The 22923-nt window shown below is 44.7% G+C and overlaps 2 protein-coding genes across 3 annotated transcripts in view; one reads left to right on the top strand and one right to left on the bottom strand.

Moving 5' to 3' along the window:
- The window catches only part of MRPS15 (mitochondrial ribosomal protein S15), a 112040-nt gene that overhangs the window by 31496 nt on the left and 57621 nt on the right, over nucleotides 1-22923 (bottom strand). The window lies entirely within an intron of this gene.
- THRAP3 (thyroid hormone receptor associated protein 3) overlaps nucleotides 704-22923 on the top strand; it is a 29715-nt gene continuing 7495 nt past the window's right edge. For both annotated transcript variants that reach the window (XR_009742793.1, XM_061449860.1), the window contains exons 1-6: nucleotides 704-797; nucleotides 4513-4577; nucleotides 9814-9899; nucleotides 15779-15940; nucleotides 19297-20208; nucleotides 21551-22291. Coding sequence is in view for 1 of the 2 variants with exons in the window: in XM_061449860.1 (XP_061305844.1) it covers nucleotides 15804-15940; nucleotides 19297-20208; nucleotides 21551-22291 (1790 nt within the window). In the remaining variant the exon portion in view is untranslated. The remainder of the gene's footprint in view (nucleotides 798-4512; nucleotides 4578-9813; nucleotides 9900-15778; nucleotides 15941-19296; nucleotides 20209-21550; nucleotides 22292-22923) is intronic.

Here is a 22923-nt window from a genome sequence, read left to right on the forward strand (position 1 = left end):
CCCTCCGCCGGAGCCGCCCCAGACGTGTGCTGTAATAATGTAGTTATTTAACTTGCTGGGTACAATGTATGTGAATACTGTAAATAGAGCTCGGCCAGACACGGGGGATGCCGCCTGGCCCGGCCCTGCGTGGGGCAGGGGGGTTTGGGGTGCGCAGCTCAGGCAGGAAGGCTCAGCCCGGCCTGGGAAGAGTGTGTGTGTGTGGGGGGGGATTGTTCCCCATGCCCACGTCCCCACGCATGCCCCCGGAGCACCAGCACCGGGCCCGGGCGGTGCCGCGCTGCTCTCCGTGCCGTTGTGACAGTGTTAATGCATCCAGACAACCTCTGCGAACAATAAAGTGGACAACTGCCCTCGCCTCGCCTCGATGTCCTCGGGGGTGGGACCGCGCGGGTGGCCGGGCTCGGGGTGGGGTGGGGTGGGGCGGGTTAACCCCCGGCAGGGACCGCCCGCCCTGCACCGCCCCATTGCGGGGCAGCACCCGGGAACCGGCCGGGGAGGAGGGAGAGGAGCGGCCTCCAGCTCCGCCACCGCCGCCGCCATTTTCCGTCTCGGCGGAAGCCGCACCCTCCGCGTGGCGTGAGGAGCGGAGCGAGCGGTGACGTGCCCCCATGCGCTGTGCCCCCTGGGAGTTGTAGTCCAGCTCACGCTGGCAGCCAATGGGCACTCGGTGGGCATTGGACTACAGCTCCCGGCAGCCTCGAGGGCGGGCGGCGGGCGGGCGCCAAGCGGAAGTGCGTGAGAGGGAGGTGGAAGGCGCCTGGCTCCTGAGGAGGCCGCGGGCGGAGTGGGGCCCGGTGAGTACGGGTAGGCCCAGCCCGTCCCGTCCCGTCTCGTCTCGTCCCTCCGCCGCCGGCTCTTCTCCTCCTCCTCTCCCCTTCTCCTCCTCTTCCCTTCTCCCACCGAGCGCCCTCCGCGGCCGCTCATCACAGCCCGCCCGCGCTTTGCCCCCCCCCCGTCTCCTCCCGGGCCTCAGCGCTGCCCACCCTGCTCCCCCGTTGGCCGCCATGTGCCGGGCGCGGCCTGCGGTGCCCCCCCCTCCCCTCGGGCGCGGATCGATCGCTGCGCTCCCGGCGCCGCCCTCGCCTTGGCCTTGTGGCCGGGCCGGGCCTCACGCCGCGGCCTGTTCCGGGGACTCGCCCCCCCCCCCCCTCTCCCGGCCCAGCCCCTTCCCGCAGGTTCCCGCTCTCCGCCCGGGCCTCTGCACCCGTTCCTGGAGGTTCTTCGTTCGCTTCGGGCCGTCCCCAAGGGTTTCCTCTCGTCGCGGGGTCAGGGCTGTGTCCGCTGCCGGCGTCCTCCCTGAGCCCCGGCCGTCTGTGGTTCTCGCAGGGCGCGTGCAGCGGGACGGGTCCCTCCACTCGCGTTTCCCACTCTGCATCTTGTGTGGAAGTGGAGTTGGGCAGGACCTCAGGGGAGGCGGTGGAATGGGCTTTGCAGTGGCACAGAGGCACGCGTGAGCCCTGAGTCCTTTTCACCGAGCTCATGAGGGTTTGTTTTCTTAAGTGTTGCTGTTTAGGGGATTTGAATGCGTTTGAAGTCCCTATAAGTATAATCCAGAGTCTCCACAAGGTAATTGTCGCTGTAATTGCCTCCCGAGTTACTTTCTGAGTGCATTTACGTGCCAGAAGGTGACGCGATAAGTTTGGAATAAGCCGTGTATCGGCTTTGGGAGGCGCAGCTTAACTTCTGTTTCCTTGTGTGTGTGTGAGAGTGAGTGAGGATGCCCTAGACGTGGAGTGGGTGGTGGTGCGCGTGCAACAGCGTTTCCTTGGGACTAGGCAGAGGTGGGATACTCATTTCTTAAGTGTACCATAATGTGGCAGATGCTGCGGCATAAGAACAGAGTTGTTCATTGAAATAATCTTGGAAAACCGTTTGGAAAACCTTAGAAGTTGCCTTACAGCTGATGGGCAGCTGGAGAGCAGCCTTTATCTGCTGTGTCTGCAGCAGTGGCAGCACAGAGCTCCTATAAGAGGCTGCAGGGTCACATCAGCAAATGGACGTTTTCAGGATGCTCTTTCCTAAGAGCTCAGACAATTAAATCATCCAGTTACTCTCTGCAAAGGGCCCTTGCAGTATTCCTTCCCGCTAGGAGCACAGGCAGGTGGTTATGTCAGTGGTTGTGGCATGGCCAACGTGACATTTTGGGTGTGTTTTTAATGTGCCTTTTGTGTGGCCGCTGCCCTGGAGTGCTGTGGCTGAAGAGGAGATCTATTCCTTGGGTTCCTATTGCATAACCTGCATTCATTTGAAAAGAGATGTTCCAGAGCTGAGCCTCTCAGGTCGCCTTTAAGGGAGCGTGTTGTGGAGACAGGGGAAAAAAGAGTGTTTAAGCACGACGGTGCTTTCTCCTGGAGCATTTGGCCCTCCATCCTCTTGCTCTGGCACTTTGTAGGTGCTCAGCTTATGGCTGACCTTGTGAGATAATCAAACAGCAGATAAGAGGATAAACTGATGCAGTTACTGCAGAGAGCTGTGTAAAACGCATGGATTTGTGACATGGGATCCTCTGTAGAGCCTGGGACCTTATGATTGTGTCTACATTCTGTTTAGAGCCTGCTGTATGGTTTTGTTTTATATCCTCTGCACTGTGAATGTCTTGTTCGTGTTTTAGCGGGCACAGGGAGGGGCACACATGGCAAGTTAGTTTGAAGCCTTTCAAACTTGGTTAAGCCTGAGCATGCTTTTCATTGTGGAACTGTGGTGTTCCCTTTGTAGTTGTATCACTGGCTCCCTAAAAGAACAGTGCTGTTTTGCCAGAAGCTTGATTATTTGTATTTTTTTAGCTCTCTGGCCTTTTTCTTTGCAAAATGACAACTTGCCATGTCAGAACTTAAGAGTTTAAGCAGCTCCATAGCCGTTGAACTTTTTTCCATATCTGGAAAAGTTTACAGTATACTGAGCTGGATGTGCCAATACAGTAACATGGGGTTTAGGTCGTATGGTTTCCTCTGAATTTCAATGATACAGGGAATTCTGTGTGGCAGGATTCCTGCTGTATATTTAGCCATACAGTTTAGGCCACAGGCATTGAAAGAGGGCAAAAAGTGTTCTGGCTCCCTGGGGAGCTTGTGCAAGGTAATCCTGCAAGGCTGGGTAAACTGCTACGGGTAGGCACCAAGGTCTAACCTTGTGCATAACAGCTCTTATTTGTGCTTTGAGCTGACCCCTGTTCCTGGCCTGATAGACTCTGGTTCAGCAAACATTCCCCGGGAGCATGGCTTAAAATGGCTGTGTGGGTTTCTGTAATGGGTCCCAAGATGAGGAGAGGGTGTTAGGTTCAGCACAAGAACTCATCTTGTCTCCTCTGTTCCTGCTGGAGTCAAAGTGATGCCTGGGAACAAGTAGGTGCCATTTTGTTTCTGGATGACAGGCTGGTTTGTGGCTCTAGAGTCTCTCTTGCCATAAAGGAAAATATCCTTCCCCTCTTCCCAGTGAAATGAGAGTCTTGGCAGAGGCTGAACAGTGGAGGTAGTCACTGCTCTTGGGTTTGAGAAAGTGAAGAGGTCCTGCTTAATTTAGCTTTATCATGTCAGCGCTATGAATAGTAAAACCATGGGATTCCATTTCATGCCAGCTGGGAATGGTGTTTGCGCTGTTGCACTCCATGGTAACCGGAAGCTCTGGTGTCCATTAAAAGAAGGACTTATGCTGGCACCCAGAGGTGACACCCAGCCCTGCTGCGGGGGGCCTGGCGGGGGGGGTGGTGGTGTGTGTGTGTGTGTGTGTGTGTGTGTCCCCTTTCCTAAGGAAGTTTTCATTCAGTGTGCTTTTTTCCTATCCTATATGCAAATACTTTGTACATCTCTCCCCTGTCCTCTGTTGCAGGAGAGCAGGGCCTCTTTGAAAAGCCCTGCTCGCAGCTACTACTCCTTTAATACAAGAGCAAACGGACTGCTCATAATTTCATCTCCAGATTTGTCACCCGGCCATTTTTAGCCTGCCATGATTTACAGTGTGAGCTGGCTGTACAAAGCCCCCCGAAGTCCCTGCTGTAACACCAGGGTTTGCACAGTCCTCCCTGCTGCTGCCTGCGTTTCACTTTTACCTTTGCTTGAGTGCAAGGAAGAAGGGAAAGCTTGGCAAGGAACCCCAGGGGTTTCTCTGGTCTGAGAGCACAGAAGGTGATGGCTTGAGGGTGTGGGGGGTGTTGAGCTGAAATCCTGTTTTCAGGGGAATTAGGCTCTGTATTAATGATGTTAAGTTCACAGAAGGCTGCACACATGATATCTTGTGGGCATTGAGTACCTGATTATTTCAGGCCCTGTGTATCTGTGTAGATTATCACAGTTAGTTGCTCCTATAAGGCTGTGGATGAGATCGGTTTCCTGAGCTAAGGATCTGTGCATGCACTCTCTGATTAGATCAAGTAATTTTGTCATCCTTATTTTACTGGGAAGTGATGCTGGGATGAATGGCTAAAACCAGAATGCTTCCGTATGCTTGTAAAATGGGAGGATTTGCCAGTATCTTGGTTGTCTTAAATTTGTTTTTTCTCTTTTTTTTACTTAGGTGAGAGTTCAGTCGCTTCTAATAAAGCAGATTCAGAAACATCATTGATGGGAGACTTATTCAAGGTATGTAAACACAGCACTGAAAACTGTTTGAATAAGATTATTCCATACATACAGGATTTCCGTGGACAAGCACTTACCTCTGTTTCATAGCTCAGCAGAGTGTAGGGGTAGCCTGATCTGGTGGCTTGTGCTTACAATAGCTCTGTGATTTTTTAAATCTTTTAAAGAACTTTTAAGGTTATACCAAGTTATGGAAATAATTTTCCTTATTTTCCCCTGAGGTTACAGGATTCAAGTTAAGGTAGATAGAAATCAAGCACTGTCTTGAGAATAAACATGGGAATGATTTTACTTTTTGCAGCTTACAAATGCAACTTGCTGGAGTTTGTCTTCTCATAGGTTAAATGTGTGAGAAGCAGTAATTCTTTAGGACAGATTCAGTTTTGGCTGCAGCTACACTGTGTATTTCAGAAGACATTCTAAAGGGCCCCAGCTTCAGTTGTTTTTTGCATTATTTCCATGTTTTTGGAAGTGCATTTTGGGCACTGTAATAAAGGAGATGTTGGTGTGCAGAACAGAACCTGCTGGGTTCTTTGGAGAAAGATCTGATTTTTCTGTTTGTCTGTTCCCAGGTTGGATAGGTTTGAAAGCAAAAAGATGATGAAATAGGTTTTTCTTTTTGTTTTTTTTTTCTCTTGTTATTATGGATGTTCTTCTTCTGTGTTTAACGGAAGATCCAAGTGCCCGACTTGCAACAAAACCATCCAGGTTTCTAAGCAGCTTTTTTTTATATTTGTATTCTCTGAGCTCCCTGTCACTAAGCTGAATGCCAACACAGGACATTTTAAGCTCAAAGATACAGAAAATACTTTTTTATCAGGTAAGTAGGATCAAAATTCAAGTCATCAATTGGTGTCTAGAGCTGGCCAGACTCTTTGGGAAGGATTGTTGAGCACTGCATTCTGTACAATCAGTCCTTTTGGGAAGATCCTGTAGCTAGTCTTCCAACCCCTCTATGGAACCTGCTTCTAATCAGAACGCAGCACTGGACCTCAATATTAAACTTCTTTAGGGATTAATTTAATTGTGTGAAGGAAAATAATCTCAATTTTAAAAGCATACAGACTACAGAGAAGTTGTAACTGCTGTTGACAAGTTAGTACCTCTCTTGCTGTGGCAGATTAATCAGAAGGTTGTTTCCCCACAGCGTGTTTGGCATGTCTTAAAATAGAACACACTGGTTTGGGTTTATTTAATTGTTTCTTTAGTTTTAACAGTGTTGTCCAGGAAAAGTTTTGTTGAGGAGGCTGGTAGGTGTAGTTGTAGGCTTTAGTGGAACCTGTGTCCTCAATCTCCTGAAAACATACATTGGATACTTGATCTAGAAAGGGGAATTGTTCCGCTTTTTGTTACCCGAAGGAAATCTGAGCTGCTTGATGTAGAAATAGTGTTTTAATTTTCAAGCCAATGGGCTGGCAATGGGAGCTATGCAGGTGGCTCTTTTTTCTTCCTCTGAAGTGCTCTTTTGCTATCAAGACCATTCAGGTTTGATCTTGCACCAGAAAATAGCTTGAAAAGGAAGAATTCAGTAGAAAGTGAGATAATTAGACTCTGATTTCTAAACTAGCAAAGCCACCATGTGCTTTTTGTACTCTACGTTACTGCTGGTGCTCCCAGTGTGCTCTGACATGTAGATAGCAGCAACTTTTCTTCCACTTCAAGTAAGTTCACAGCAAAACCTCATGCAGCTGCAATCCAAAGCTTGTTGGGAAATAGGTTTTACATAGCTGTCATGCGTGGCAAGGTTCATTTGTCATGCTTCTGGGCTGCTCTTTTAGAGCAGGAGCTTTAGTTCACTGCAGTGTATCAATGGTTGTCAAACTTCATGGATGTAGGAATACCTGTTCAACTTTTAAGCTAATGTAGGAATTTGTGGTTATTTGATTTGCTTTTTGATAAAGGCAGTCGGTCTGGGACGTGCAAGGGGAGAGCAGGTGTCATGTGCCTTTGTGCTCACCATGGGTGGGTTGGAGCGAGGCAGGTTTTGGGACTTGCTCTGCATGAGCTGCCAGTGGCAGCCTCAACAGGTGCAAGTGCTGCTTGGGCTGCAATTCCTTCCAGGGAATTCATGTGTGCTATGAGAAATATCCTTGTGCAGGGGGAAGAAGAACAGCTCTTCTGTTCTTTGCCAGATCCATGTCTAGAAAACAAAGCTCGCTCTGATTTGACACCGGTGTCTGGCTGCTCTTGCTAAATGTGTTATTAAGCCTGAGTGCAAGAGGAAGTGCTATGTTAGACCAGATTTATTGCATGTATTCTTTACATGAGCCCAGTAGCTCACATTTGGCTTTTTTAACCATTTTTGCCATATTGGTGGTGTTTGGTGTTCAGGTAGCAGTTTGGTACTGGGCACAGTGCAGCCTCTGTGCTGTAGGGAGTTACTCAAACAAGATCCTGCTGGAATTAGTTTTAGAAGATGCTGACAGTTAGTTACTCTTGTGTTTTATTTGACACGTTTTAGGTCCTGTAGTATGTTATTGTATCTTAACTAGTATACTACTAGATAATATTACAGGTGTCACTTACCTCCTCTACTGCTCTGGGAGGCAAGAGAATTAAAATACACAGTAACAGTGACTTTTAGAGGGTTGTGAGTTACAAGATCACATATAGGACTGGGTTTTGAATTGCTTGATCAGATTTCCTGCCTCTGCTAGGCTTGGATTTAGGCGATTTCTACTGTTTTAAGTTTATCAATAGCTAATTTTCTTACTTCCAGTGCTTTCTAAAAGAGCACAGTGCTGACACTTCTGTTTGTGCCAGCATTTTGCAGTATCTTTGATATCTTTGTCAAGTATGAATCAGGATGTAGGGTCTATCAGCAATAAATAATTTTTATCTTCTGAGGGTTTAAGTTGTAAAGAGGCAGTTTCTTGGATAGAACAAAGGCTGCCACTGTTTACATTGATGTAAGCCTTTTAGGTGTCTTATCCAAGCATTGAAAAGCTTGTTCTGTGGGAAATAAACTCTTTCTGCTATGTATTTCTGTGACTTTTTTCTAAGTGTACTTTTGTAGTGGTCGCTGCTGCCTCATTACACAGCGTAAGATGTTCTGTGGGATTTTTTTACCCCCTTCTTTAGAATGAACTAATCTTGTTTGGGTTTTGGAGCTCAGGATTAGGAATCGTAGGGCCAGCTGAAGGAGAATTAATGGTTTTGTTCCCTGATAATGAAAGCTGTCAGGAGCAAATACTGCAGCACTTGGGCTGCTTCTCCCAAACTGCATGCTTGTGCTGGTGAGCTCTAAATGGGTGCCAAGGTGCCCAGGCAGGAATGTTTTCTCTACCGAGGTGCTATCTTGTTTGCTTTGGGTCTTAGAGCAAAACAAACCATAGCAGTTTCATTAATGCTGGCCGGAAAGAAACAAGATCATTGTTGTTTTCCTTCCACAATTGTGCAGAGCTTTCTACAGATGCTTTTACAAAACCAGTTAATATTTGCAAGTGACTGGTTTGTAAACACTCTGATAAAGTGAAACCACTGTAACAGGTTTCACAGCACTGAGCACGCTTCTGAGGTACGCACATAAACCATTCAACTTGTTTCCAAACGTTCCTGGTGTTTATGCTCAGGGTATTATAGGCAGATAAGACTAATCGGCTGCTGCTTCTGGTAGGGACATCTCTGCTGTGTTTGGCTCTAAGCTGGCAAGTTGTGGTGCTACGTGGTGTAGCAATCCTCAATGACATGCTGGAGAGGGAGTGATTTCAGCTGTAACGTTCTGTGAGGTGGCTTTTCTGTACCTGGCCGTGGTGGTTCTGGTCTGCTTTAACATCTGTGAAAGGTCTGAAATAATGATGAGTACTGCTTGAAAGACTTCAAGAAAAGGAGTTGAAGATGGAAAGAGACAGTCACAAATAACAGAGGCCAGCTGGAAACAGGAAAAAAATTCCTGGAAAAAGGCATTGTGAAAACTAGAAATGTTCTGCATTTGACCCAAGTCTTGGCATATAGAAATGTTCTTTACAGTGTTCTGGAATAAGAAGCTCTTGGACTGTATCTGCTCCAGCAGAGAGCGTTGAGCACGTTTCCTGCTTTTCTTTCCATATCTGGAAGAAAGGTTAGCTCTTCTTGCTTGCTGTCAGTTGTCTTGGTTCACTATTTTTTGTAGTGGTGCTCTAAACATGGGAACAGAATTGTTCTACAAAAGAGAATTCAGCTGTTTATCTGGATGTCACCTGTGTGCAGTGGGGATGTTGGTGCATGGGGAAGAGGCAAAAAAACCCAAACACACACCAGGTGTTTTACCACAAAGCAGGACGTGATGGTTCTGGCAGTTTTGTAGCCCTTGTGAAAGGCTGAATGTCAAAGGTCTTGTTAAAGACAGGATTTCTCTCTTCCCTGGAGGTTTAGATGGATGGATGCGACAACAGCAAAATCAAGCCTGTGGTATGGTGCTCTTTATTGGGCTATTTCCAAAGGTGGGTAAGTGTGACTTAGAGCACACTAAACTCTTGGGTGAGAATAGGAGGAAATCACCATTCCAGAGAAAGTCTGATCTTCAGCTAGCTTTGAAACCTTTTTCAGTGAAGTAAATGAAGGAATCAATAGCTTTAAAGAAGTTTATGTTATGGTTGCACCAGAGTAAATGACATTCTTGCTCTTAGAGCAGAGGTTTAATAACATGAAGTGGTTTATGAGTGTTTACTGTTGTTTTCTCTTTTAAAGCTTCCACCCCTCTCGCAGTGCGTGGAAGGACACTGAAATGTAATTGTAGACCTGTCAAAACAGCCCTCAGTGGACTGGTGACACCCCTGGAAGATGGAGATAGCTGCTGCATGAGTTTATTAGGAAAACAATTGTTTCTCTTGGCTTGTGGATTCTCTTTACAATATGGGAAAATCCTTAGTCCCAAATCCAGTAAGACTGTATAAATGAGCTGAGAGAAGTTAACTTCCATACGGCTGTACAGATGTAATGATAGCAATTAGCATGTGTGTAACAGGAGAGGGGATGGGAGGAGGAGGAGGAAGGAATAAGTAGACAAAATTGTGAAAGCTTGAATAACCACTTAAAAAACTCTGTTCTTCATAAAAGCACATGAATATTCATGGTGAAGTGGGTGATGAACCTTTGCAACATATGTGCTCTGTTGAAATACTTCAGCTCCGATGGACGTTTTGGGTACAGCACTGGATGACAGTTTAAGGAAGCTCGACTCCTGTTGATCAGGGGTGGCAGCAGGTACAGCATTGTATGTTCAAAGATGCTTCAGTGCATTTTCTTCTCATTTCAGGTTTGCTTCCTGATTTCATAACTGACAGAGCTGAGACGGTGAAACCTGACTGTTGCAGGGTGCAAGGTGTGAACCTGCTCAAGCAGGTAGGGACACAACAGAAAATAACACCTTCAGAAGTGCCTGTTTTGGGATTTGGAATATGCCTTCTTACATCCCTTCTATTCTGGCTATACAGCAAGTTGAGCTGTATCAGTTGAATTCTTTTTTCATTGTTAATGTTGCTGTGTAAAAAAGACTTAAACAGGTTAGAATTATAGAATCATAGAATAGTTAGGGTTGGAAAGGACCTTAAGATCCTCTAGTTCCAACCCCCCTGCCATTTCTTCTTCTGAAGAAACTCATCTTCACATCTTGGAATGTTTTTGGCTTCTCTTTCCGAATAGCTGGTAAATATAAGGATAAAATAGATCAATTTTGTGAAATAATGTGGGATTCCTGGAAGAAGTGATCATAAAAATTCTCCATAACTATTCTGAATACTGAATTTCTGAAGCAGTGGTAGCTGTGGAAGTGTACAGCAGTAAGAGACTCTTGACAGTGACTTCTTTTCATTGCTGTGGAGCAGAGTTGAGTTCTGTTGGGAGACTTCAAACAGGTAAAACATTAACTTTCCTGGCAGTGTTTCATGAGAAAAGTTTGTCCTCTGGGCACAGTCCCTTCTGGTGGCTTCCTTGGAGCATTTGCTCTTCTATCATTTTCACCTTTGAGGGATCTGATGGATTGCCATGAGGATTTAGAAACAGAGAAGGCAAACTTTGCTGCTTGAAATTGCCTCCAAATTTTGGGAAACACTTCCTGTGAGGGGCTTCCAGGCTGCTGGTTCTCCATTTCATACCCCCTTGTTTGTCAGCAGGGCTTGCAAGAATGGGGTCGCAGGATTAACCTGGATTAGGAGTATTCTTGTAATACAGAACATTAGTAACTTCTGTCATGGCATGGAGTAAGTTTAGGTTGTAGATGAATAATTCATTGTATTGGCAAGTTGGGAACTTTCTGCATGGGCCTTATTGCTAAGGTAGTAATAATTCAAACTACACATTGACAGGAATATCCTGAAAGACATCTGTGTTAATTTTCATTCTAGTTCTTTTAAGGAGTAGAAGTGGATCTGCAGAAGTCCACCCACAAAGGTTACTGTTAAGCATCAAAGAGGGTTGGCTTTGGCTGTTGTCTCCAATTGTTAGATGACTTTTGTTGCTTACAGTTAGCAGTATGGGTCCTGTTTGGATAAGATCCTTAGAAACCAGGACTTTATTGCTTTTTCTCTGTAGATGTTAAAGATTCACAACAGTTTTGTGATGACAAAAGTCTTTTAGTTCTGGAATAGAACTCATTCTCTACTGTATTGCCACCTCTGTAAGAGTCTTCCCTCTCTGAATGGCACCACTTGTAGCATGGCAAAAAAAGTTCTTTTAAAGCAGCTCAAGAACTTCCAGAATGAAGTAGCTTCTATAAGTGCTGGTCGAGCAACATGCGGAGCTGCTCAGCTTGTGTTGCCTGCTTTTCCTCACAAGAATGAGGTTTGAAGAGTTTGTATGCTTTTGGGATGAGGGTGGGAAATCTTTGATTTCCAGAAGGGGTTTAGCAGCAGTGTGGCAGTGTTCTCCTGTGAGAAGTCAAATTCACTTCAGTTACTGATTGCTGTCAAAGACTTTCACAGCTCAAGCAAATCCTCTGCCTTTATTTTCCATAATCTGTGGAAGAAGGACTCAAAGCAGTTGAATCATAGAATCGTTAAGGTTGGAAAGGACCTCAAGATCATCTAGAGATGTTTCCCAGTTTGAGTCTTGCTGTTCAGTGCATTGGCAATGCACTTTGAGCAGACTAACCAACTGGTTAGATTGACTCTTTGCTCCACTGACCAGCTTCAGTGGTTTCAAATCCGGCTTGTAGTAAGTGCAACTGCTTTTAAATCTGTGTCATAGGAGTGCATTTAGCAAACTAATTTGGAATACAAATTGTTTCTTCAGTCTTGGTGTGTGTTGAATTACGAGGTATGTTACACAGTCTAGTTTTATGGCAGATAAACAAGCTGTCAAGTGTCTGGTTTCTAGTAGGGTAGTGCTTTAGCAGCACTTTTAAACTTGACACACTTAGGATCAGTGCTGGTATTTTGGGATTTGAGGCTGCACTGCTTGGGAAGATCTACTGGACAGTTTGGAAGTGGCGCTTCAGAAAAGACAAACCCTAAGAGCCCCCATTCTGAAAACTCCTGGCAGTGTTTCCAGGAGTCCTGGATCAGGCAGCAGGGATCACCAGTGTCCTTCCTAAGGTAGAGGCGGAGTCGGTGTCATGGGAAGGCAGTTGTGTAGCTGTAGGCAGGAAGGAAATATAACTTCTAGCAGAGGAGACTGCTAACCACAAGTCACTGTAGCACTGTGGATGCTTCTGCTGCAGTCCCCGCTCAGGAGCAGACACATTTTACTTTCTAGAGTTTCAAAAAGCAGCATCCTCCCCTGTGAGCTCTGTGGGGCTGGATGCAGTTGTGATCCGGGGGCACAGCATCATGGTGGGTGGAAAGATCTAAATGGGGAGGTGATCACAGCTGCCATTGCTTTCACAGTTTGCTGCATTTAAAATCAGAGTACTCCTTGGGGTGTTTTATAAGAACAGATTCTTTCAGCACAGTTGGGCTTTTTCTGCTTACCAGCTGAACACGTTTTATCCGAGTCAGTCATTAATTCTTAGAACAACTAGATGTGTATCACAGTGCCTTTGCAACTGCAGTGTTGACACAGGGGAGCTGAAATGACTCCAACGTTGGGTTTGTTTAACCTTTTGAGTGCTGATAGAGCATAGCAACTCGGTTTCTATTCTAGTAGGAGTTACCTCAGCTGGTAGGAATGAATCAGCTTTAAAAATATTGACAAAGATAAACTCTTCCATGACAAGAGAGCTTTTGGCACACGTCACACATTCCAAACTCGTGTTTGGCCAGTAAGTGCTGTGGATCAAAGTAAAATACAAAGACTTCAACAGCCCACAGCAAGTGATACTTTAAAGTCTTTTTTGGGGCCTTCTCAGGATTTACTGAGACTTGTTGCCACTTTTGCACTGCTTGGTCAGCTCTGAGAATGCGATTTTTCTTGGACAAATGAGTTATTTCAGAAGAGATGCAACAGAGGGGAGCTGTGGTGAAAGCTCTAATCATATTAGTGTAGTAAGGTATTTCAAGCAGTACAGAGTCCAGTGTCAATAAAGGTAACTTACAGATGATAATATGTTGAAGTGTAGTTTGTTCTTGAATTCCAGGGTTCTCAGTAGAGAGCTGTCCTGAAATTACACAGTTCATGGGATATACTTGTAATAACTTTACAGAATATAGTGCTTTTTTCCTCCCCCTGGTTTTAATGTATCAATAATATTGACTCAGAGAGGCAGTTCAGATCTTTTCATCCATCCTTTCCCTGGAAAAGGACCATGCATTTGATTTTCATCCCTGGTGCAATTTATTTTTTCCTAATAGAACAACTATTAGGACACATATTTTTTCCCCTGCATACTTTCTAGTGTGGAATATATTAAACTACTTCAGTTGGATTGATACAGCACCTTTAGGACAGTGAAAGGGAAGAACAGGAACATGTAACATGGTCTTTAGAATAAAAGCCAGCTTCCTGTTTCTGTTCCTGAAAGTGCCCTGGCAGTAGCTGGAATATTTGCTCACCATATATGTAATTAGGCTTTGGAGAGTGACTCAAAGTGAAGACGTTGCAAGTCAGGCCACTGGAATGTGCTTAAAATGCATGCAGCAGCAGCAGAACTTGATGGGTTTCTCTACCTCAATGTCTCTATTTTAATCAGTAGTTGGAAAAAAAGGGATAAAATAGTCCTAATAGAGTTCCTTTTTCTTTCCGGATTCATTAGTCACTTCTGCTGCAAAGTTTGTTGTAACCTTTATGCAATGCTGAGTTAATGCAATCTTGTCTTTGCAAACCTTTACCTAATTCCCAGAGCAGTCTCAAGTTTTCTCCCTCTTGGAGTGTGGGCGATGAGCATTGCAGAGCATTTGTTTCACAGATGCTCAGGTTTTGGCAGTTTGCTGTCAAAATGCCTCTTTGTTCCTTTCATCATTTGAGATGCTTTTTAGCCATTGAAATAAGTAATTGAAGTAACTTCCAGTGCCTGGTCTCTGGACCATCACAGCAACCACAGATTTGCTGTTGAACCTGCAGAGATAGAAGGAGAACTGTAAATCTACCAGTACACTGGTGGCTTTTTCCTCTGCTCAAGTTACTTGCAGCTATGCAATATTTTACTGAGTTTGAGTGGGAGAAAATGTAATTCCTTGTAGAAATTCCTAAGGAATTCTGTTAAATGCTAAATAAATTGCTTCTGCTACTGTGAATGAAACTTAGGTATTTGTAAAGAGAGCAGATTATCTTCTCAGCCTCATCAGCTACCTCTGGAGCTGCAGAGATCTTGATACCAACTGCTAGTATGGAATACTTGGCGAGCCAGACACAACTCAAACTGCCACTTAGTCCCTTTCCCAACTCACTGCTGAAACATCCCATTTCTAGGAATGAAAGTAGGAAGGAGTCTGGGAACTTAATCTAAGGAGTGGAGTCCCCTTCCTCCTTGCCAAGTCAGGGCCCAAAGCATTTTCCATTTAAGCTGAAGAATTACACTGGAATCAACAGGGATTCCAAAGCTGGAGCACATTTTGCAGCGTGATCAACCTTTAAATTGTAAGGAATTTTGTTTGTGGCTGGATCCAGTGCTAAAGTAGGTCAGCTATTAACTACAGCTGAGAAGCACTGTAATGGCTGGGTGGAAGAGGCACTACAGCTCTCCCGACCCATCTCCAGCATGCTGGGTTTGCGTCCACAGCCGCTGCTGGATGGGGAAGTTGCAGTAGGAGGTTGTTGGTAGCAGGAAGGGGACGGCTTGTGAAGGTCCCTGTCAGAAGCTGCAGAACTGTGTTACGAATTTCATTCTTTTGGATGCTGACAGGAAAATCTGGCTGAAAGAATAAAGCAGCTTGGATTTCATCAATATTTGTACCAACCTTTGGATGTAAACCCTGTGACACACACAACGCCCTCTTAATAGTCCTCAATATTTTTCTTCCCCTGGAGGTAAGATAATGAAAATCCATTAGGAACTCTTGCTCATTGATACAAAGTCAGTGTTTACAAGCAAGCAGATCAGGTGGGGTGTAACTGAAACAATTACATGCTCAAACTCTTCCCTGAAACATCTTTTAAGGGTCTCTTTACCTGGACACGTGCCTGAATTCATAATTATAGCTATTCAGAGTCATTTAATGCTGCAGCGTAATCTCTTTGGTGTCTGTGAATACTTGGAAGGACCTCTGAATTATTTTGGCTGCAACAGAACTCCTCCCTGGATGATACACGCTGCTAACTGATCGTAGCAACTGCATAAACTTCACAAGCAGACAGGACAAGTACGGCCAGGGTTTAACCTGGGTGTTCAGTGTGAGGCAGACGTGTGCAAACAGGGTTGTATTCCTGAATTTTGGATTATCATTTGTGTTCATGATTCCCTCCTGGAAATTTAGAGAAGACTTTGGGGTTGGGTTTTTAGTTTTTTGACGGTAAGCCTTTGGGTTTCCTCACTGTTATTTAAACCAGCTTTGCTCTCTTGACAGTGATGTGACTGAAATGAAATGGGTTGTCTGCCTAAAGGTGTTCCTGCTTGAGTGAGCAGCATGGCCTCTGCCTGTTCCTGGGCTTTGCACTAACTTGCTGCTTTCAACTCTAGCACTTGTACTTGTAATTCCTCTGAGGTGAAAGCCTGTTATCCTTTTGCAGATTTCCTCCTGAAGTACACCTTCTATTCTGAGCCCAGCACCATTCATCTGTTATTTTAGGCAGCCACTTCCAACATCCGTGTTTCCAGTCTTACCCAGCTTCATTTCACTCGGGAGTTGGTCAGGCTGCCAGTGTCCTCTCAAATCTGACTTCATTTTTCACACTTTCCCTTTCTCATTCAGGTACAGCTGACGGGTGCTTGCAAAGATGTCTAAAACTAACAAGTCCAAATCTGGATCCCGCTCTTCCCGTTCGAGGTCGGGATCGAGATCCCGGTCACGATCCTTCTCCAAATCCCGCTCCCGTTCTCGTTCTGTCTCACGGTCAAGGAAGCGCAGACTTAGGTAAGTGCCTGCTGCTCTGGAGCCAAAGGGTGTAACTGCTTTTCCTTTCTGTCCTGTTCAGATGGTTTGTCACTTAATTCTTTTCCAGGGAAAGACTTTAATTAGATTCTAGGACAGATAGCATCCTGTTTCCTGCCAGCCTGTACTGTTTTGAAGTGTTTTCAATGAGCTAGGAGAATGAATTGTCAAGATACTTCTTTTGAGCTCTTAATCTGGTCTCTGTAGCATGTTTTTAGTGAGCAATAACTTTTTTCCTGATGTAAATATGAAGAGATACTCTAATGTGCAGTTTAATCAGAAGGTGGTTTGGTTAATATAGTTCGTTTTGTGGGGGGGGGTGTTATTAAAAGCCTTTTTAGACTGGTCCCTTAGAGAAGACTTCTGTACTTTGTTTCTCCTCAAAGGTATTAATAGAAGCCTGTGTCAAAACACATGTGGGTTTCTTCCCATGTTCTTCTGCAGTTCTGAACTGCTGTGTGTAACAGGATAGCCTGTTGGGCTTTCCCTATTGCGAAGTAGAGACAATCTCTGAGATCCAGTTGCCTGTGTTAAAAGTATTCATGGCTAATGGTGATGTTTGAAATTGCCAGAACAGGACACAGTGCAGAAAATGCTAGCTTTTTATCCTGGCTTGAGATCATTTTGAGATTTTGCTTTGATCAGATGTTTGCTTTAGTGCTGTGAGAGAGTTTAAGTGCGTGTTTCATAGTCAAAGTAGGCAAGAAGAGTTGGGAAGGTCTGTAGCAAAACATGCTCCTTTGTGGTGTTAAACATCTTTGGCTGTTTTTTTTTTTAAGCTGTTAATGTAATTGATCCCAGACTTCGCAGCTATTGCGTGTTTTCCCCCTCTTTCTAAAACTTGATTGAAATGAGTTTTAATGTCCATTTAATATACTGCTGTTGTGTGACAGCAGTGATTGTTCTGGATGGATGAAGTAGATAAATTTCACTACAGTTAATTTGGAGAACTCATAAATGTTTGTAATAGTTGTTCTTGCCTCCTGGAATTGCTTCTGGTCAGGCTCATGTCTTCCCTGGATATCAGGATATCTGTGTTTTCTTTTGGCTAAGCATTACGTAGCTGGCAAAGGCATTCCAGTTGGACTGGGTATAATGGTGTTCAGCTGCTCTCTCACTAATCTTTAATTAATAACACATATCATTAGACTGCAAACACATGCAACTGTTAACAGTTAAAGGGTGGTTTAAAATGCAGAGGCTGTAATAAATGTAAAGTTGGAGGGAGAAGGACATGGCAAAACTGAATTAGAGGCGGAGACTTGAGTCAAACCAAGTTCTTGCAAAAGGAAGCTGGAATGCTGGAAGAGACATAGTCATTTGGGAATATCTGCCTAGCTGTGAAGGAACTTTGACAGTTGAAAACAAAGGCACTCTGTGCAAGCGTGATTGTTTCCTCTGTGCTGCTGCTGAATCCACTTGTGCTTTGTAAATAAGAACCAAAATGGAAGGGGTTAGTACAGACAAGTCACCTTGTATGGAATTAGGATATCTTCTGAGGTAGGTCTTGTGGTATTTTGGGATGAAAGTCCATTATTACATACTTCAGCATACACCACAAAATGTTTGACTCTTCCTTTGGTAGGTTTGCTGTTTGTTCTAAGTCATATTGCCATGTTGGAGGCTGCCTAATATTTCTTGTTTTCTTTCTGGCTTTATTTTACCTATTGTGAGATTGTGGGTGCTTCACAACCGGAGCTGTGTGCATTGGCTGGGGCTGGCAGAGTGAAATCTCCCTGCTGCAGCCTCTCTAAAATGATAGAGCAGATTTGGGAAGCTGTGTTCAATGGGTCCCTTGCTGGTAACTGATCACAAATGCAGCAGTTGTCTGAAAATAGGAGTATGTGTGGTAGTAGTGCTTTTGACTGGGGCTCATTACAGTTGTGCTTTCCCATCTGCCTCTATGCTTTTCCTTCTTATTGTCGCTCAAGCAAGGAAGTGTCTCAGAGAGGTTGTTTAGCTCGTTTGGTTGTTTCAAGCAGAGGATGGAGCATATGTCAAAATTATCATTAAGCTATTTGCTAGCAATAACTACGGTGTGAACAGACAGCTTCCTGCTAAACTGTAATGTGTATTTGATAGGTGGAAGAAATAAAACACAGAACTGAAGTCCATCTCTGCATGCATTTACGCTCATCTGGTAGGAATTCTAACAGCAGCGTTGTATTCCCTCCCGTTATGGGGGTTTGGCGTGTGAGTGGAGAGGGGGCAGCAGTGAGTTGTGTATTGCCAGTCTGTGGAAGAGCCAGTACACATGCGTTGGAGTATGACCAGTGAGACCCAGAAGTGAAAATGGAAAGTGGGAATGGTTTCAGTGAATATTCGTTACTCAAATTCCATTTGGAAAAATGTCTTTCTCTGTTTAACTGTACTAGTTTGGGCACTTCCTCTGTTTTACCAAATGCAGATTTGCTAAAATCTCAGGCTTTCAGCAGGCTTGTTTATCCAACAGCTGTGAAATACTGCAAGGCTGGCATTTAATCCTGAGCTACAGTGGGGCTTTTAAACAGTCCCACAGCTGCAGCTCCAGAACTTGCATGGGAGAGACTACTGGAACGATGAGCCTTTGATGTTTTGCCACTTGACTCTATTCTTACAGGTTTTGGGTTCAGTTTTGTTCTCCGAGTGTTCTCGTTTGGGGCCGAGGTGAGGAGTGGGACGCTGAGCAGTGCCATCTTGCGGCCTCAGCCTGGAAATGAGTGCATCCATCTGCTGTCCCGCTTCTTTGGAGTTCCAGCTTCTGAACTGGGGCAAGGGCTGCACCTTTTGAACCTTAAAACTATAGAGCAGTGTGCTGTTTGCTGCTGTACTGCTCCCCTCATGTTGAGATGTCGTGATTTGTATAAATCAGCTGGCAAAGAAGTGGGATTTCATCCTGATTATCAGAATTTCAAAAGCACATGAGAACTTGGGACACAAGATGATCTTGGATCATGTTTCAGTAGCATGACATCCACAAAGAAAGAGAGAGGTCTATGGTGAGGTATAACCTTGACGTTGAGCTGTAAAGGGCTGGAAGTTTGCGACATGTCACTTTTTTCCTGAAGCTGGATGGCAGCCATGTTCATCCTAGAAAAGCTAAGCAGTAGTTACCACGGTCTCTGCAGTGATCCTGAATATTTGTTTGGTGGAATCACAGATATGAGTTATTTCCACAGCAGTTCACTGAGAGCAAGGTGTAACACCTCAACTGGACGAGGCCAAACCAAAGAAATCAGTTTTAACACTTGAGAAATGCCATTTTCAGCTACTTTTCTATAAAACTTCAAAAAAAAAAAAAAGGTTGTGACAGAAGAATAAACTTTAAAGTATTTGTGTAATTCTTTTCTTTTTCTCAGTTCTAGGTCCCGTTCAAGATCGTATTCTCCATCTCATAACAGGGAAAGGAACCATCCAAGAGTCTATCAGAGCCGGGATTTCCGAGGTCATAATAGAGGCTACAGGAGACCATATTATTTTCGAGGCCGAAATCGAGGGTTTTATCCCTGGGGCCAGTATAATCGAGGAGGATATGGGAATTACAGGTCAAACTGGCAAAACTACCGCCAAGCGTACAGCCCTCGTAGAGGGAGGTCGCGCTCTCGTTCCCCCAAGAGAAGGTCTCCTTCGCCCAGGTCTAGAAGTCGTTCTAGGAATTCTGATAAGTCCTCTTCTGATCGGTCGAGGAGGTCTTCCTCTTCCCGGTCTTCCTCAAACCACAGCCGGGTGGAGTCTTCTAAGCGTAAATCTGGAAAGGAGAAGAAGTCATCTTCCAAGGATAACCGGGCATCTCAGCCTGCTGGAGATAATCAAGGAGATGAGGCTAAGGAGCAGCCGTTTTCAGGAGCAGTGGCTCAAGATGTCAAGGCATCTGAGGGATCAAAACCATGGCAGGAGATGGCCACCTATGGTACAAGTTCGGCATCAAGAGCTTCTGTGTCTGAGCTTAGCCCCAGGGAGCGCAGTCCTGCACTAAAAAGCCCTCTCCAGTCAGTTGTGGTGAGGCGGCGTTCTCCTCGGCCGAGTCCATTGCAGAAGTCGAGCCCTCCACTATCCAACCCATCCCAGATGAGCTCTGCTTTACAGAGCAGCAGCAGCAGCACCTCCTTTCAGGCAGGCTCTCATCAGAGTCCCTTTGACCATGGCTCGGCAGGTTTGAGCCCAACAAGGAAGAGTCCTGTGTGTAAAAGTCCAACACCAGTCAGTTCCATTTACAGTACATCTCAGAAGGAGGAAGCCACAGCTCCTGGAGGAGGAGCCTTCTCAAAAAGGCAAGTGACGTGTGCTGTGCTGTGATGGTTCTGTGTAGACACTCCAGGAGCACTGCAGGGGTTCTCCCTGTGCAGGCCCCAGGTGGAATGAGCCCCAGGGTGTGCAGGGTGCCAGCTCTTTGGCCCTGGTATTGTCTGAATTATAGAATGAAATACAGATCTTGCCCTGTGTTGTAGAAAGCTGGAGTTACTTTTGTGTCCTGGATAGTTGCTAAAGTGTTTGTAGCTTGGAACACTTGAAGATGTGCTGGATGAGGTTTTCTGGCAATTTAACAGTGCCCACTGGAAGCTTGCATTTCTGTGTTACTTTCCACTTAAAGACATTTTATGGTATTGCATTCTTGAGTTGCATTAGATACTATAAATTAGAAAAATATATTGAAATCTTACTGCATGTCTTGGTGCAAAGCAACCTAAGGCAGGTGTAGTTGCAGTGTTTGTGCCTGTGGTTGTGGGTTAAAGCACCAAGCTTATTATTAAATTTAAGACATCCTTCCATAGGGAAGCTTCCCATGTTGGTTTGCCTGGTTAGTCCACTGCAGATTCATGTGCAACACTTTGTTTTAAAAGATGAGGTACCATTCACAAGTGCTTTTAAAGCTTTTACTATTTTTAAAGTTATTCTGAACTGATTCTGTATCAAAGATGCCTGAAACTGAAGAAGAAAGGGGGCAAAAAGCTGTAACTCTTGTTTGGGCTTTCCAAAGCACTGAACTAATGTCTTGAGGGCTTTACTTCTGTTTCCTCATGAATGCTTTAAAACACAGTTCTGATGCTTTAACCTGTTGTTCTCACTAAAGTGTTTTGTCTTCTCCAAGCAGAGTAAATATTCTCCTCTGTTAACCTTTTTGCTTTTATTTGTATTTACAGTCTGTCAGGAAATGTTTAGCTTACCTATGAAACTTGCATCCAAAATTTGAAGTAGCTTTTGAGGCTTTTATTTCCAGTGTGTTGTTTAAAGCAGAACAGCCCAGTTTGAAAGTTTTGATGTGTTGTTCTCCTGAACCAGGTTTGTAAGTAAATAAACCGATGGGGTAAGATGTTACTATTTTCCTTCCAATGACTCTGTGGGTAAGCTGTTTGTTATTTGTTCTTAAGCCTCATCTCACCAGTTCTGCATATCCATTTTCTTCTACATTTGCTGAATTTATTGAGTATTAGAAGTCTAAATCCAGGCTGAGTAAATCTGCATTATCTTTTAACTGTTTTAGGGCCTAGACACAGCTTTCTGTCCATGCATAGCTTGGTGTGCTCTAAAATTTGACTGCTTTCAACTGATGAGTGAACCCCTTTGATTTTTTTTTTAATAAGAGATCTACTTAAATGTCTGTTTTATGAACAGGTATCTGGAAGAGCAGAAGCCTGAGAATGGGAAAGACAAAGAACAGAAAGTAACAAATGTTGAAAAAGAAAAAAATAAAGAAAAAGGGAATTTCTCTGAGGTGGGATCAGCAGATGGAAAGGCAAAATCCGACTCCTATACGTCCAAAGCCGACTCAGAGAAGGGATATCGCGGCAGCCAGTCGCCCAAGCGCTACAAGTTCCGGGATGACTTTGACAAGCCAAAGGCCCCGGAGTTCCACAAGGAAGGCCATTATGGCAAAGAGGAAACAGATGATCAGGAAAAGAAAGACAAGGCAAAGGGCCGAAAAGATTTGGAATTTGAGGAAGAGCCCAAATTTATGTCTAAAGTTGTAGCAACTTCAAGTAAAAATCAAGAGGAGGAGAGATCAGGAAAATGGGAAGGTGTGGTGTTCTTGCCACCTGGAAAAGAGAAGCAGAGGAAACCTGATGAAATGGAGGAGGAAAGCTATTCAGAAAGATCAAAGAAAGAGGAGAGACCAGCATCCAAGAGAGCTGAACCAGGTCACAGGGGCTTTGTTCCCGAGAAGAATTTCAGAGTGACCACTTACAAATCAAGCCAGGAGAAAAGTTCTTCCCCCCCACCAAGGAAGACTTCTGAGGTGAAGGAGAAGCCAGGCACCAAAGTAGAAGGGCTCACTCCTAGCAAATCTTCCTTTTCTATTACCCGTGAGGCCCAGGTCAATATTCGAATGGATTCCTTTGACGAAGACCTTGCACGGTAAGTACAAGTCCAGATAGTGGTGTTTTCCTGTTTCTCTTCCTGAGATCCTCATAGACTTGCCAACTGTGGGGAAGGCTGAATAATATTGCGTCACAATTTGCATGTTTTAAAGATAGAGGTGAATTTTTTTTCTGGCATTATACTACTTGTGTGACCCTTTTATTTTGTGGTGGGAGGTTACAGGGGTTACCAGTTTGCAGATGGTGAAAGTATAGCATGGGGGTTAAAGAACTTTTCCTAATGTCTTCTACAGCTAGATGTAAGATTGCTTCAGAACGTAAATGCTTCTGTGTCAGGTTCAGGAAGGAGTTAGGTACTTGGTGTCTTCTTGCTGCTAGAAGCTTAGTGGTGCAGTAAAGATACAGTGCTGCTTAACTGATACTTGATTCTCTGGAAATACTACTTGTATTCTCAATGTAGTAGTACTGAAACTCTGAGAGCCACTTCAGCATTGCTTCAAGAAATCTTAAGACAGGAACGTTAGATGGGATGTTAGAGGTAAATCTAGAATTTAGGAAGTGTTTCCCAGGACGTCAGGGGTTCATACCTGCACTCCATACAGAGTAACAAGTGACTTGAGTTATCCCAGTAACCCAGACCAGTGTATTTTAGAGATGTTTAAGTAAGTC

Source organism: Pezoporus flaviventris, unplaced genomic scaffold, assembly GCF_033815535.1.
Source record: "Pezoporus flaviventris isolate CSIRO_AGI_PZ_B2104156 unplaced genomic scaffold, CSIRO_AGI_Pfla_v1 ptg000008l, whole genome shotgun sequence".
Classification (NCBI taxonomy): domain Eukaryota; kingdom Metazoa; phylum Chordata; class Aves; order Psittaciformes; family Psittacidae; genus Pezoporus; species Pezoporus flaviventris.